Here is a 15,765-nt window from a genome sequence, read left to right as displayed (position 1 = left end):
TCTGCACTTTACAACATGCACACACATATTTTTCACTGATACACACCTTATAACACTGACTGCTGACATCCACACCCAATGCTTTGTTAAATATTTAGTTTGATGTCATCAATTATCTTTTGTTAAAACCTCTACGTTGGTTTCTAGTTAATTTTGAAATTAAGATTTTTCATACAAAACATGATCATTTTATAAAATATAATGTATTTATTATATATATTGAAATATGATATAATGTTGCTTACATGTATAATAATGATCCAATCATATAATAATATGCATAGTGAGTACTTTTTAAAAACTTTTACTCATTGTGCAGAAGAGTTTTCATAGTTTTCATTGTATGGAATAACTGCTGTATTACTGATGTAAAACTAATCTAATAACACACTTATAAGATAAATAAATAGATAGATAGATAGATAGATAGATAGATAGATAGATAGATAGGGGAAATGTGTTTCCACAGTGTGTTATGTGTTGTACATGCCTCCAGGACATACATAGATGCATGAAAAAAAACACATATTCATACTGCATTCATTACATACGCAGACAAGAAGACTAATACTGGTCCTGTGATTAGTGGGAATGGACTTTAAAGCCACTACAGTGGATGGGAAAATTCTGCTAAAACACACTTACTGTATATTGGCTGCACGTATATCACTGAGTGTGTATTCACATATGTGTGTCAGAGCTGGAGAGACTCATTAGAAAACAATTAAGAGCATGTAAAGCATTATTAAATAGGATAAAAGTGTGTAGTTTGAATATTTGCAGTGATGGAAGAAGTACTCAGATCTTTGCTTAGAAAAAGTAGCAATAAAACAATGTATGTGTGTATATAAGTGTTATCAGTAAAATGTACTTTAAATACCAAAAAAAGTACTCAGTATGCATCAGAATGGCTCCTGTCAGTGTTATATTATTATATATTATATTTATTGATTATCCTTACTGACGCATTAACATGTGAGCAGAATATCCTCTATACAAGATTGTACCAGACCTTTTCCTCACACTGCATTCAGACAGTCAGCGTTCTCTGTGAAAGCCACAACTCAGTGGAGCATCCTGCCTGATGAGATGAAGAGCTGTAGTTCAATCAATACAATCAAGACAAAACTAAAAAATCAACTAAAGACAAATCAGCTGTGTGACCACTGAGTCTAGTTTACATTATTAATTTCTAGTTGACATTGTGTGTGTATGTGATGTGCTGTTGTGTGTAGCTTTGTATTTTGTATGGTGTGTTCTGTGTGTTTTGTTTGGGGGTTTTTTTTGTTTGTTTTTGTTTGTTTTGTTTTGCTTTGTACTGTTTGTTGTTGTGCTGTTGTATGTTTTGACTGTGGGGGACTACGGATGCGAATTAGCTTCGAGCTAACTGCGGTGCAGTGCATCTTTAATGTTTAAAACTGTACACTGTCCCAATCAATAAATCAAATCAGTTTTAATGTTGTAGCTGTTTGAGGTGGAACTAACACCCTCATGTGCTTCTTGCTGTTTTAATCTAAAAACATTTCATATGTTTTGAATATAAAGTACAGCTGTCAAATAAATGTAGTGTAGTGAAAAGTACACTATTACTCTACAAAAAATACTCTGCTTTGAATAATAATTTGTGTCTGAAAAGGTTTATTCACAGAAAGGTTCAACTCTCCTTTGAAGTAACTTACATTTTTCTATTTAAAAAAAAATCTTTTGTGAATATTGTTTTCCATTGCACCCTACCTTTTGCCATTTTGTCGTCTTTGTATTTTTAAAATTCATTTATAACACTTTATTTATGTCCTCAGTGACATAAATAAAGCTTTATTAGCCTGTTGTTATTGCTGTAGCTATTATATGGTCCATTTTTGTGTTGTGTAAACCACAATAACCGTGACCCAATCATGCTGTTTTCAGTGTATAAAGGCCTGCAGCATGTGATCATGTGACTCCTGCAGAGTCAGTAATCGGATGAACTGCTGTCATTGGATGGACACCTACTGTCAACAAATACTCTGCTGCGTCACTTGCGTACTTTAATCTTCAGCTGCGTCAATGTAAACACGCAGAGTCAAGAGTTTACCGGACATCAGACCTGCTCTGCCTTCAAAATCAAAGGTAAAAACTGCAAATGGGATCATTTATCCGGTAAATCAATCAGTGCAGAAAAGAACCGAAACTGTAGATCATGTTGCACTTCTGGCCACAGAGTGACGTCAAAGCAGGTGTCAAGAGGTGTAATGGTTTCCTGCAGGGTTTCCTGTAGAGTTGCAGTGTATTTGTTCCTAGGATGGTGGAGGATGACTGCTGCTCTTTTATATTGACGGTTTTTGCATGTAGATCTGCACTGGAGGCACAAATAGTTGACAACCTGAATCAATAGGCTATATGTCAAAGAGCAGGGTTATTAACTGGATAAAAGTATTCAATCAATAAGCTATTACTGGTGTAGTTGTAGAACAACCTATGAAAGACTACAGTGGCACAGCTGCTTATTTCCTTGAATTATTGGCAGGAGTTTGTTGAGTGGTTAAACCTGCTGAAAAAAGCAGCCTAAAACCAGTTTGTGGTGAGAGCTGGTTCTGATGGATGCTGCAAGTTTAGCAGTCACTGATGGCCTCGAGCTGATCAGGAAGTAATGATGCTGATGGAGCAGTTAAAATCAGTCCGTGTGTCCAAAATCCACCTCATGATTCATCGTCAGTAGTATATGACGTGGCCTAATTTATAAGTTTTATCCACGCTGATACCAGATTTATTAGCAAAACAGATTAGAGTTTTATTTCGAAAGTTGGGACCAGAAGTCTCACTGTAATCTGTCTGACTTGACTCCGCAGTTGCTATGGGCGCAAACTCCATAGCAACCGAATCACTACAAGAAAAAAATTGAGATTTTACATTTTTATCTTTTTTTCTCGAGGAGCATATCAGCAGAAGATGACGCATCTCTGTCATGAAGTGAGTCTGCAGGCACAACCTTAAAGATAAAAATGCCAGAAACAAAGGTTATTAAGCCCAAACCAGTGGAGGCGACGAGAAAAACCATCGAGAAAACCAAACCGGTGAAGGTAAGAGCGACCAACGGGGCAGAAAGTGACCTCAGAGTGCCCGCTGTGCGTAAAAGCCGCGCGGCAAGCTGCCCGAGGTTCCCGCAGCGGGGCAGGTGCACTACCGGGGCCGCCGGGGCACAAGGAGCAGCGTCCAAAACAAACTGTGAGAGAAGAGCCAGGTCCAGCTCCACCGCTCCCAGACTGACCTCAAACTGGCCCAGAACAAACCCGGACTACCGGAAAGCGTCCACCTCTGTGAATCATGCCGCTGGCAACCCGAAATGCCGGGAAATGAGCGGCTGTCCGGGTCAGAGGGAGCAGCGGGCGGTCAGAGCTGAGGCGAAGCACGTAAGCCAGAGGTGAGAGGAAATAGATCAAGTCCTTATGGTTGAGAGGAAAACACTGAATACCTGAATCCAATAAGAATCTGTGGTAACAATAATAACTTTAGTAGTACAGAATCTTACTTACAATACAGCTCAAAGTGCTTTACAAGTTATAAAGGCACATGAATGCATTAAAAGGTAGTAAACAAAACCTTCATTCAAACAGGGTAGAATTATAAAGTAATAGGAGTAAAAGTATAAATAAAAATAAACTTAATGATGCCTTTATTCAATCTTAAGATGTTTTCAGAAGGTGGATATTTATGAGCAGGATCATTTGGCTCTACATGGTTTTATTAGTCCAGTCTGAACTCTGACGGTCCTCCATCCTCATCTTGTGGTCCTGGTCTGTTAGAAGAATTTAATAGTTTCAGTTTATGTTGAGCTCATTTGTGATAAAGTTGTGTTTTATCAAACTGCACACAGAAAACTGAGGGACGGGTCGTATTATTCCATCATAGGAGAACTATCTGCAATCAACTGTTATTTTCTTTAATAATCCATCGATTGTTCAGGGTATAAAATGTCAGAGAGAAATGGTGAAAAATATCGATCATTATTCCCTGAGGCCAAAGTGAACATATTCAGATGACTTGTTTCGTCTGACCAACAGTCAGAAACACAGAGATGTTGAGTTTACTACCATGGAAAACTGGATTTTCTACAGTGATAAAAAGCAAAATGTTGACGCATTCTAATTTCTTTGCACGAAAACCAGAAGGTATCATCGCTAAAGTAATGCAAACATGTCAGTATTGGTCTTCAATGACTCCTGATAACAGGGTGATATAAACAGTAGTTGCTGTGTGTCGGCTGTAAGACACTCGGCTTCTTCTCTCGTTCATCTGTACATTAAAAATATGTCTGATGCTCCTTCTGATAAACTGACTCTTGTTGCTGTGGTGAGAGAGACACCAGACTGTAAACACACAAACATCTTTTATGACTGGAAATACAACTTAAACCTCTGAATATTCATGGCTTATATCTTTAAAATAGAGCGACAGGTGAATAAGATTTCAGCAGAGTCACCTGGAAATCTTCAAGACACTAATTCAGTGCTGCAACTGTGGAACAAAGTTTAAACTTTAAGTATCTTTGAAACAGTATAAAAGTACTGGTTAGGATCCTACTGAAACATCAAATGTGTTTAGTCAGTTTGAATTTTGTCTTGTGGTTTTAGATTTGAATGCATGATAATCGTAGTGAGATGTTAGAAACGTGCAGTAGGTGTTTTGCATTTTCAACCTTGAAATTAATTTACCACAGTTTTTCAAGTCTGTCTTAATACAATATCCTGGTGCCAAAGTAACGTTGAAACCTGTTTTTCTTGCTGTAATCATTCCTCCTGTTCATATTGACCATTAGAAGATCCCTTCATAATGCACTTACAATGGAAGTGATGGAGGACAAAATCCACAGTCCTCCTTCTGTGCAATAAATGTGTTTAAAAGTTTATCTGAAGCTAATATGAAGCTTCAGCGTCCAAATGAGTCAAATCAAGTAGATATCTTTCAACGTTAGTCTTTTTAGTGTTACATTGCAGCAAAAGTTGTTCAAGTTCAACTTTTTTCCAAAATGACGCAGTGCTAAACTCAGTCTATACATGACATAATGCTAACATGCTTTCCTTAGTCTGTAAACATACTTACATCAGCATGCAAGCTAAATGTTAGCATCATGTTTCCATGCAAACTCTATGCATGTTAAGAATGACATGATAAATGTAATGAAAAAATATAAATAAATGAACACTGTACACATATAAACAAAACAAAAAGCTAACATGCTAAATGCATTCTAAATGTTAGCATGTTAACATAACTATGCTGGCAATAAAGCTAACATTAGCATGTTAAATACTCTACATTCTTTTTCTGAAGCTAATATGAAGCTTCAGCGTCCAAATGAGTCAAATCAAGTAGATATCTTTCAACGTTACAGTCTTTTTAGTGTCAAAGTTCCTCTTTTTGTTACTATACTTCCACCTGCAGCAAAACAGGGAAACACTGTCCGAGGAAACACAAAGAGGGAATTTGATGCTAAAAAGACTGTAAATGTGTCAGATATCCACTTGATATGAATAACTCAGACTGATGAAGCTGAATAAAAGCTTCACATCAACTTTTAAATGACTGTGTGGACACACTGTGGATTTTGGCCTCCATCACTTCCATTGAAAAGCACATTTGAAGGATCTTTTAATATCCAGTATGAACAGGAGGAATGATTACAGCGAGGAAAAACATCCAGTATCACTTTAAGGATTATTTTCATGTTTGCTTTATTAGTTCAGAGAGAGAAGAGATTCTATGCTGATGTCACATTTGCATTAAGCTCCTCAGTTTATTCAGAATATGTCTATGCAGATCAGCGTCTCAAGGTGAAAACATTTATTAGCATCCTGCTATAAAAAGGCCGGTTGTCCTAATGTATCCTGGTTCACGTTGCTGTCTGTGGCCATCTGTTGCAGTGGATTAATCCCGCCATGCTTTACCACCCACTGACATGACAGACCTGCAGGTGAACGGCTGTAAAGCTGTCAGAGTAAACGTCCAGGAGCAACAGATGATTTGTCAGTTTGAGATTTTGCTTCAGCTCAAAGCCACAGACTGTAATCTGGATTAATCTTTACACAGAAAAAGGGAACATTTCCAACTCATTTACCATGTTAAAGTGGTGTCTATCAACATATCACACCTGTGTCCATCTTGTCACACTAAAGGAGACATTTTTATTCTTTAGCAGGGCACCTTTTTAATGCTACATAACATGTAGGGACCAGCAGGGACAATAAGGCCTACAATTATTTATTAAGGCCATGAATTTATCATTTATATCACAATACTTCCCAGCTGCATACAACATTAAGTCCTACTAATATAATTATATATTCATTTTTGTTCAATCTGCTGATTATTTTTTTGTTTAATCAGTTAATCATTTGGTCTATAAAACATCTAAAAGCAGTTAAAAATGTCTGTCACAGTTTCCTAAAGTCCAAGATGACTAAACCATCAGTCCAAAGGCTCTGTAAACTAAACAATAGTAGTAAAAAGTGACAACAGTGAAACACTGCAGAGATCTAAGTGTGCAGAAATCTCTTCTATCAGTTTGGACTCATTGATGTTTCCAGCAGCTGAGCAAAGATTTAGCTGAGTGGAGCGATGGTCATCCTGCTTTATCCTCTTCTTTACTCAACATTTCAGATTCTCAAATACATCCGTACATGTTTGAGCCGAAATCTGATCTGAAATATGCGAGCGGATGACACGAACAACCTCAGCAACAAAGGCTTCACAACAGACAGTTTGTGGGCATAAATGAACAATCTGACATCAGTTCGATGGGGAAGTGGTGGTAACTTTGCTAACAGAGCGTTTAGAGCATTTTTACATACATGCACCACAAGTTTTGCAACTTTGACCATGTTTAACAAATACATCCGACATTACAACAGTGTAAAAATGTAAGAAAATGAACAAAAAAAAACATGTTATACTTCATTTGGTTTCCCAGAGTCCAAGATGACGTCTTCAAATGTTTTGTTTCAGTTTATTATCATATAAAACAGAGAAAAGCAGCAAATTCTCACATTTGGAGAAGCTAAAATCTGATAATTTGGGCTTTTTTTTGGCCAAAAGAAGATGCAGGTTGTTAATAAATAAATAAATAAAAATAAAAGTGTATTTCCCTTTAAGTAGGAGGATACAGGTTTGATGCTTCTTCCCTGGAACAATTTGTTCCTGAGCTGCAGGACGCTGCCTCTCTCACTGACTGTGTCATCCTGCGCTGGCGGCACAAAACATCAGCTGAATGTTTTATAACAGAGAAAATAAACCAGAGTGTGTTTTTCTGTTTCAGCCACAAAGCTTTCACCGTCATCCCCCCGAACCCCAAGAAGAGGAGAGAGATCCAGAGAAGTGAGTTGTTTGTTGTTTCCTCTCTGGTTTGTTGGTTTGCGGTTGGATTCAGATCATATTTATCTGTCTTATTGTTTTTCCATATTTTTTTTTTGTGTGTGTGTCGTGTGATTGGTTGAGCAGAGGCGGAGGCGGAGCTCGCCGCTCTGGAGGAGCTGCGACTGAGCAGAGCCATGGCGTACGTCTCGATTAACCCCAGCAGTGTCGGTGAGACACACACACACACACACACACACACACACACACACACACACACACACACACACACACACACACACACACACACATAAGTTTTGTATGTTTACTGAAAACACATTATATTATGAAAAACATTTGTTAAGAAGGTTTGCAGTTAAAGTTACAGCAGCCCCTTCATGTTCTCTTTGTTCATTGGACAGCAGGTGTACGAGCAGCAGCCAATCAGCTCCTTTGATTGGTTAATTGGTATATTTGCTCGTTTAGTTTGTCTGCTGGTTCAGTCCAGAGAGTTTGATGGATATGTTTGGGATAAAAGGTTGTTTAGGAGGTTATGTGTGTAAATGAATATATCAGTTTGCTTTATATTTTGTGGCTTCATAGTAAATATAAGATTAGTGAGTGTTTAGTGTTTTAATATGTGTTTTAACTTGACTAGATGGTAATATATAGTCGTATCATTTAACTGCTATTATTCATATTTGTAACATATTAGTTTTGACTGTAAGTGTGTGTTGATATATTGCAGCCTTATTGATTATTTCCTAGTGTGAACATCTGGTGTAGTTGTGGAATTCATGAGTTAATATTTTCCTACAAGCAAATATAATCTGTCCGAGTTATACGTTGACACCACTTGAAGTGACTGAGTTGTGTTGATACCATGTGGACAAAGTTTTATAGGACTTTAAGTGTCGCTAACTGATTGTGTCTTAGTGATATTTCTGTAATTCTCTGATCTTCTAGAAAAGTTTAAACCTGTAGAGTCTTTAAGTAAAGAAACCTTTAGAGTCGTCTCCTAGTGTTTTCTGACAGACTCCACAACCAGTTAAACTTATTTAGATCCCAAACACCATCACAGTAAGATAACAAAATCAAACAAAATATTGTCAATAAAATCAGTAGTTTGGTTTATTGCAGATGTATATTATTCAGATCCTTCCTTCACAATAAAGTTTCATCAAACAGATCAAACACTCGACCTGCTCTTCTATGATTTGATTGTTCATATTATTTCCAATATAAATATATATTTAAATAAGTATTTAAATCTGCAACTGTGTGTATCAGCCTGAACTGGTACCTCCAATCATTTCATCTGTGTTTTCAGACAAATTCAGTGATCCATATAAATATACTGTAAACCACCAGTGAACATGTAAATCATTTGCATTTCCAAGAATTAGACCGATATCGTGTGTGTGTGTGTGTGTGTGTGTGTGTGTGTGTGTGTGTGTGTGTGTGTGTGTGTGTGTGTGTGTGCGTGTGTGTGTGTGTGTGCGTGTGTGTGTGTGGGTTAACAGGTGGTTGTATGAGTCTGGAGGAAGTACGGCTGAAGCAGCAGCAGGAAATGATGCAAGCCAGGAGGAGGAAACCACAACAGGTGTGACGACTTATTTAATTTTAGTTAATTTTATATTTCTGCATCATGTACTTTAACATTTATTATTACCACAATAATTTATTGTGTCAGGCATATAACTACTGCTATTATTTATTGTCATCAGACACAAGCGACGAAGCACAACGCCATCTTAGATCTATACATGATACAAGTCACATGATACAGTCACATGACCTGAATCTCCGATGTGACATAGAAATAGCAAAGGCAAAAACATGTATACATCCATAAATACATACACACACACATAAATATATAGTGTGCATGTATATATACACACATACAACCATGATAGTGTGCAGAAAAAACAATAAATAGAAAGAGGAAGATGCTCAGTAGCGTTTCCATGACTACCATCAGGCTTGGGAAAATACTAAAGCGGCGCCTCTGTTTGTTCTATAAGAGGTTTGATTAACATGGTCATAATATGATGGGATGTTTCATGTTTTTCACTTTGTCAGACTTCATGAGAGGAAGGAAAGAACCAACATATGACAGATTTGTCCTTTAGAGCCACCTGAAGTTCTTCTGGTGTTTGATATGTTCATGTGAGGAAGACGTGGAGAGAAGAAGAAGACAGGAAGGAACAAACAAACGAGAACGAGCTCCACCCCGTGATAAATCTCGTGATTATATTATCTCGTTATCTTGAGAAATCGGCCTTTTGTTTTCTCGAGATAACGAGATAAATTAACTCGTGATCTTGAGCATTAAAAAAATAATTGCAAGCACGACCGTCCTGGACTTCTGTTCATACAGTAAACTGACTGTGTTTCTGCTTTTAACGAGAAAAAACTTCCTTGTTTTAACAAAAAAGTATCTTGTTATCAAGAGGAAATATTTCATTTACAAGATGTTCTCTCATGATAGTAGATGCTTATAAAGTAACAAACACATAACAGGAGCTTCAGAAACGTATCTAGAACGTCACGTTGGTTCTTTTCTCCAGTATGAGACAACACTCTGTCCACATGCTAACAAATCCATCTAGTTTGTTTATTTAGAGCCAGATTTCATCATGTGTTCACCCTAAAAGTAAAGAAGTCGATTATTTCATTCAAATGTTCAAACACATTCACGTCAGCAGCAGCATTCATGTTTTATAAGATACAGTCTCACATTTCAAACACCTTTCATGTTATTACATTTATTCTCATTATAAAGAGAAAATGTATTTGTTTGAACATGAATAAGCATCTAGTTATAACGAGTTGTTTTTCTTGTTATAATGAGAGAAATTTAGCTCCTTTCTCCTTTTAGTTATAACGTAATACTTTCTGATAGGGCTGAGTATTACAGTACCAGTACCAGTACCAGTACCAATACCAGTACCAATACCAGTACCAATACTTATACCCATCATGTGTAAAATGCCACCACTACACAAATACATTTTGAAAGTGTCCAAATTATTTAAACATTTATTAAATAACTGTACAGTGAAGTATTTTCACCACAGACTGTTTGGTTTGTAGCTGCTGCAGTAATGAGCCAATCACATGTTGCGTTAAATTGAAGAACGCTTGCAGTGATTGGCTGCAAGTGAAACCATACAAATAGTCATTTATTTCTAGATCTGGTACAAAAAGGACTGAACGCAGTTACCGTTTGACTGGAGATGTTTCAATCATAGTTGGTGTTGAGTTATTTCAGTCGAAAGGTATCAAGTCCTGACACACAGTTCTACTTTCTGAGCAATTAAAAAATAAAGATTAATTAAATAGTTCATCTTGTGGTCTTTTTCAGACAATGTTAACGAACTTAAACACATCAAAAATTAAACAACTGTTGTAAGTTTTTGATTTTTTCACCACATTATATTTCTGGGTTTTTTTTGAGTCATTTCATGAAAAATATAAACTCTTAAATCATCAGTAGGAGGCGCTGTTCTGCAGATGAGACGCAGCAAAGAGTCTCTGGTGGTGACGTCGTGCGAAGACGGAGTTTATGGGATATTTATCTCTAGAAACACTAATAACACCCGAAGCTACTAATCATTCAATCAGTAGCGTGTGTTTGTTTGTTGTTTCAGGTGAAGAAGCAGCTGGTGGAGCAGACGTCCGTCTTCACCAGCTGAGCGTCTCCTCGTCTCTCGTCTCTGTCGGCAGCTCAACGCCTCGCTGTACCTGCAACACAAAGATCACATATAGTTTAAACCGGATTACAATCACATACTTACAGGAAGTCATACTTTAACATATAGAGATTATTATATCATTTGTGTATGAACATACAGCAACACTTTAACCTTACAGTGTTATATTATACAGTTTTACAGTGTTTTAGTACTTCATGTATTTTTATATAACATGTATGTAATGTACAGATCATACAGTTCAAAGGTTCAGTTCTGCTAAAATACAAAAAGACATATTTACATATTTTCTCACTTTCCTGCAGGAATATCTCGCCGTGGATTGTTTTTTTTTTTTAACAAACTGGCAACCCAAAAGCTGTTTTATGAATATTTGGGCTGATTTAAAAACCATTATAAATAAATGTATGAAGCTTTTATTTACACCTCATTAACTATTTATAATGAGTGTTTTATTAGAACATAATACACACATTGCACTTGAAAATTTTGATTTAGGGCTTGTTTCAAGACTTAAAGGGTCAGTTCAAAATTCTTTTTACCCTTATTTTTTTACTTACCCCAACCCCAATTTTTTGCTTAAAGCAGCTATAATCAATATTTTACTGTAATACCAATGTACAGTCTTCACTGTCAGTGTGTGATGTGTTTGGCTCGTAGTGATGAACCTACAGAGAATAATCAGTGACTCTGCAGCTGTAAAAAGTCACTGTACACTACCTGCTCAGCACCAAACAGACACAGTTAGCTGTAGACTAGCTGGTGAACATAGTGGAGCATTTAGCAGCTAAAGAGCCAGATATTTCCCTCAGGAGTTGGTAGAGAGTAAAAACAGAGCTAAAAGAGAGTGAATATTGGACTTACATTCACCAGGTGGACAGAAACACGACTCCACATGAATGATAATGTTGCTCCGTAACTGCTGGATGTGGAAATAAGCAACTGTTTGCTAACATGTTCAACATATCAACTTAAAAGCTGATGATGTGTCAGTGTTGTGTTTGTTTCTGCTGAAAACAAGGGGCCAAAAACTATCAGTGATGCAGGTTTAAGTTGTTCCAGGTTTTGAGATATTTGTCTCTCAGGTTTATATTTCTGCTGCTTCTCCACTATTGAGGTGAAATGATTGTCGTCTGTGCAGATGAAACCATTAAAAAATCACATTAAAGAAACTCGAGACCAGTTTGTTTTTCCAGTAATGACGTCCTGGTTACTTTAGATCAGTGTCCTGTTGGCTGTGGCCCTGAGGCTCATGGGTACTGTAGTATTTAGCACTGTTTTAACACACTAAAGTTGGATTTGTGTGGAACAAATGTGAAACATTTATAACTGATGACCATAATTGTCATACACTTTTAGTTTGTTTTCCAGGAGGTTTTAGATTGAGATGATTGTTTAAAGTACATTTTTCTAATTTACAGTGTTGAGATATTAGATCTGATGTCACAGCTGCACAATTTGTGTATCAGTCATGAAAAGTCAGTGGATAAATGTGCTCAACTTAAACTCTGATTAGTATTTTCTTGATTTAATTGTTGGAATATTTGACATTTTCGGTTGAGAAAGGATCTAAAAGATTAATCAATTCTCAAAATACTTGTTTAGTAGTTTATTATATTTACATTGATCAGCTGATTGATTAATCGACTGATCTGAAATAAACATTTAGATCTCAGAAGAAGCACCTATACGTGTCTAAATGTTTGCACATAGCTTTTGTACCTTACTTTAAGGCGTGGCCTGTAAACACATCACGCCATTCCTCGTTATGTTACATAACGCAGTGCAGAGATCAGACAATGCAAACTGACGTAAATGTAAATCTGTTCTAAACTCTGAGAACTTTGTCACCTGCAACGAAGCAAGTAAGTCATCTGCAGTAAAGTAATAATACTGCAATACTTTCTCCCTGTTGTGTAAGTCTCTGCTTGTTACTCGTGTTGTGAGGACAAATAACTTAAGCTTAAAGATTTGGAAAAACTCATATAAGACATCAGTGGAGGAAGACGTATTCAGATCCTTTACTGCAGTAAAAGTAACAATACATCAATGTACAAATACTCCATTACAAGTAAAAACACTACTGCAGGGTACGATGGGCACCTCCCATCACAGATGTTTCACTGAATGAGGCTCAAAGCAGCTGCAGAAGCTTCAGTACATTCTGGTGTCTGCAACCACCTCGCATGACCAACAACAACCTCTCTTACCCGTTTCTTACAGTACTGTCGGCCTTCATTTCCTCATGCAACATTCATGCACATATCAGTGTCCCCAGTACGAAAGGTCGTCCTGTGAAGTGACATTTTAGCAGTGGTGGAAGAAGTATTCAGATCCTTTACTTAAGTAAAAGTACCAACAATGTAAAAATACTCCATTACAAGTAAAAGTCCTGCATGAAAAATCCTGCTATTATGAGCTTGATGTAGTTAAAGTATTGCAGTAAAAGTACATAAGTATTATGAGCTTGATGTAGTTAAAGTATTGCAGTAAAAGTACATAAGTATTATGAGCTTGATGTAGTTAAAGTATTGCAGTAAAAGTACATAAGTATTATGAGCTTGATGTAGTTAAAGTATTGCAGTAAAAGTACATAAGTATTATGAGCTTGATGTAGTTAAAGTATTGCAGTAAAAGTACATAAGTATTATGAGCTTGATGTAGTTAAAGTATTGCAGTAAAAGTAGTGGTTTGGTCCCTCTGACTGATATATTATTATATATGACATCATTAGATTATTAATAGTGAAGCATCAGTGTTAGAGCAGCATGTTACTGTTGTAGCTGCTGGAGGTGGAGCTAGTTTACACTACTTTATATACAGTTAGCTAGTTTAGTCCAGAGGTTCCCAACCTAGGGGTTGGGCCCCTCCAAAGGGTCAGCAGATAAATCTGAGGGGTGGTGAGATGATTAATGGGAGAGGAAAGAAGAAAAAACAAAGTTCTGATACACAAATCTGTTTTCAGTTTTTGGACTTTTTCTCTAATCTTTGATTTTTGCTGAAATATTGGATCATTTGAACATTTATTGAAATGAAAGCATGTGAGAAGTTTAGAGGGAAAAATCACTATTTGGTGGAGCTGTTAACAACTCATAGACATGTGAAATGTGACCCCGACTACACACTGCTTTTTGTAAGACGTCAAAAGACAAAAAGGTTGGAAACCACTGGTTTCATCTTTAACAATGTGTTGTATTTTAAAAGCTTGTTATATTATCCATTGTGTCAAATCTTCATCTGAAAAGTAACTAAAGCTGTCAAATAAATGTAGTGGAGTAGAAAGTACAATATTTCCCTCTGAAATGTAGTGGAGTGGAAGTATTAGTATTTAAGGGTTAGGGTTAGTTACTTAGTTACTTTCCACCACCGCACACATGGTCATCTCTGTATTTAAAGACGTTGTTGAGCTCTCTGACTTATATGAGGAACCTCAGATCTTCAGTTACTTCTGGTTGAATCAAGGTCAAGGCTGAAAACTACAAGTGTTCCTCGACTCACACATACTGGTAGAGAGGCAGAATCAGAGCACATCTTAAAAAAAACCCATCTTAAAACCTATTTTATAAAGTTTCCTTTGTATGTAAATTCTCCTAGTTTCAAATATTGCCTCTCTGATTTTCTATCTTTCCATTTCCCCTTTTTCCTTCCTGTAAAGCACTTTTCAGCAAACATTATTAAAACAGGAGGAAATAGTGTGTTTCTCGGGGACTATTTTCAGTGGCGGATGAATCCACATTCGGTGCTCTAGTGAGAGTTTCTGGCAGCAGGATGATGTGTGGGGGGATTGAGTCAAAATAAACTACAGTGTGTGTTCATGGTGATGAAGGAACATGTCACCCAGGGCAGCGTGAGGCTTATTGACATGTTTATAATAGTTTTTGGACAACAGCGGAGGTCTGAGAGGAATATATATCAGGCTTTGGATAAGGCAAGAAGAAAAACCTATCACAAACACTTATGCTACAGTCAGAGTTGGACATGTAGAGCTTATTGTTATGGTAAATCTCCAGGGAAAAGTCAGCTCAGTATCTTCCCAAATGACAAAAACAAATGTGTGTCTGTCGTTCTCTGATCCACCAACAGAGGTCGTGTTGTGCTTGTTTCAGAGGCAGTGAAGGTGCACAGGGTGGGACTGTAGGTACAGTATGTTGTGTAACTGATGACTGACTCATGTTTGGATCCTTCTGGGAGTAAACTATCATGAGAAATGATCAATATTGTGTTATAATGAGAGTATAGGAACATATCAGCAGGAGAAGGTCACAGACAAACATCATGAATCAGTGGAGTAATGCAGTAAAATATTTTTTTTTTCTCTATTAGGATGATTCTAATATTAATTGTATTTACATAACACACACAGACACAAATTAAAGGACAGGAAGCTAAATGTCAGCATCGTGCTTCAGACATTCATAATTAAAATATTAGGTGACAGAAACAGCCAAGTGCGCATGCGTGAGAGGTATTGCAATATCTGTAGTTGAAGCAGCTGTAATTGTTTTGTGAGGCCATAATTGTAGTCCTATAGAGACGCCATTCTGTGACGCCAGTGCTGCATTCAGGGGATCCTCGGAAGCTCCGACGTTTCAATGACGCTTCTGTGCTTCTGGAATTAAACCCACTATATAATCTGTTAGACTGACAGTGGTGCCTACTGCGAAATACATGTTTTAAACTTAAAAAGCTATTAAAATACAACATTTCCAATAATTTACTT

At 36.9% G+C, this 15,765-nt stretch overlaps 1 protein-coding gene across 3 annotated transcripts; it reads left to right on the top strand.

Moving 5' to 3' along the window:
• The first annotated feature begins 2,010 nt into the window (after nt 1-2,010).
• Nucleotides 2,011-11,479, top strand: zgc:194621 (uncharacterized protein LOC795037 homolog). 3 transcript variants are annotated; one of them, XM_042399535.1, is made up of 6 exons: nt 2,011-2,109; nt 2,912-3,400; nt 7,292-7,350; nt 7,474-7,557; nt 8,850-8,929; nt 10,983-11,479. In XM_042399535.1, the coding sequence occupies exons 2-6, from the start codon at nt 2,982-2,984 to the stop codon at nt 11,025-11,027; spliced, it is 687 nt and encodes a 228-aa protein (XP_042255469.1). In that variant the 5' UTR covers nt 2,011-2,109; nt 2,912-2,981; the 3' UTR covers nt 11,028-11,479. The 3 variants fall into 3 exon arrangements, with proteins under 3 accessions (XP_042255469.1, XP_042255470.1, XP_042255468.1); XM_042399536.1 differs by lacking the exons at nt 2,011-2,109; nt 10,983-11,479 and adding an exon at nt 9,412-10,578 and having other exon boundaries at nt 2,571-3,400; XM_042399534.1 differs by lacking the exon at nt 2,011-2,109 and having other exon boundaries at nt 2,575-3,400.
• Nucleotides 11,480-15,765: the final 4,286 nt, after the last annotated feature.

The sequence above is a fragment of the Thunnus maccoyii genome, chromosome 21 (genome assembly GCF_910596095.1).
Source record: "Thunnus maccoyii chromosome 21, fThuMac1.1, whole genome shotgun sequence".
In the NCBI taxonomy this organism is placed as follows: domain Eukaryota; kingdom Metazoa; phylum Chordata; class Actinopteri; order Scombriformes; family Scombridae; genus Thunnus; species Thunnus maccoyii.
The sequence above is the reverse complement of the archived record's forward strand: the minus strand, read 5'-3'. Positions and strand labels throughout refer to the sequence as shown.

Bases quoted from the DNA above. Each gene is read 5' to 3' on its own strand.
- zgc:194621 (XM_042399535.1), top strand. From the start codon at position 2,982: ATGCCAGAAACAAAGGTTATTAAGCCCAAACCAGTGGAGGCGACGAGA. The intron at 3,401-7,291 runs GTGAGAGGAAAT...TTTCTGTTTCAG, and splicing joins GCGAAGCACGTAAGCCAGAG to CCACAAAGCTTTCACCGTCA. The intron at 8,930-10,982 runs GTGTGACGACTT...TTGTTGTTTCAG, and splicing joins GGAGGAGGAAACCACAACAG to GTGAAGAAGCAGCTGGTGGA.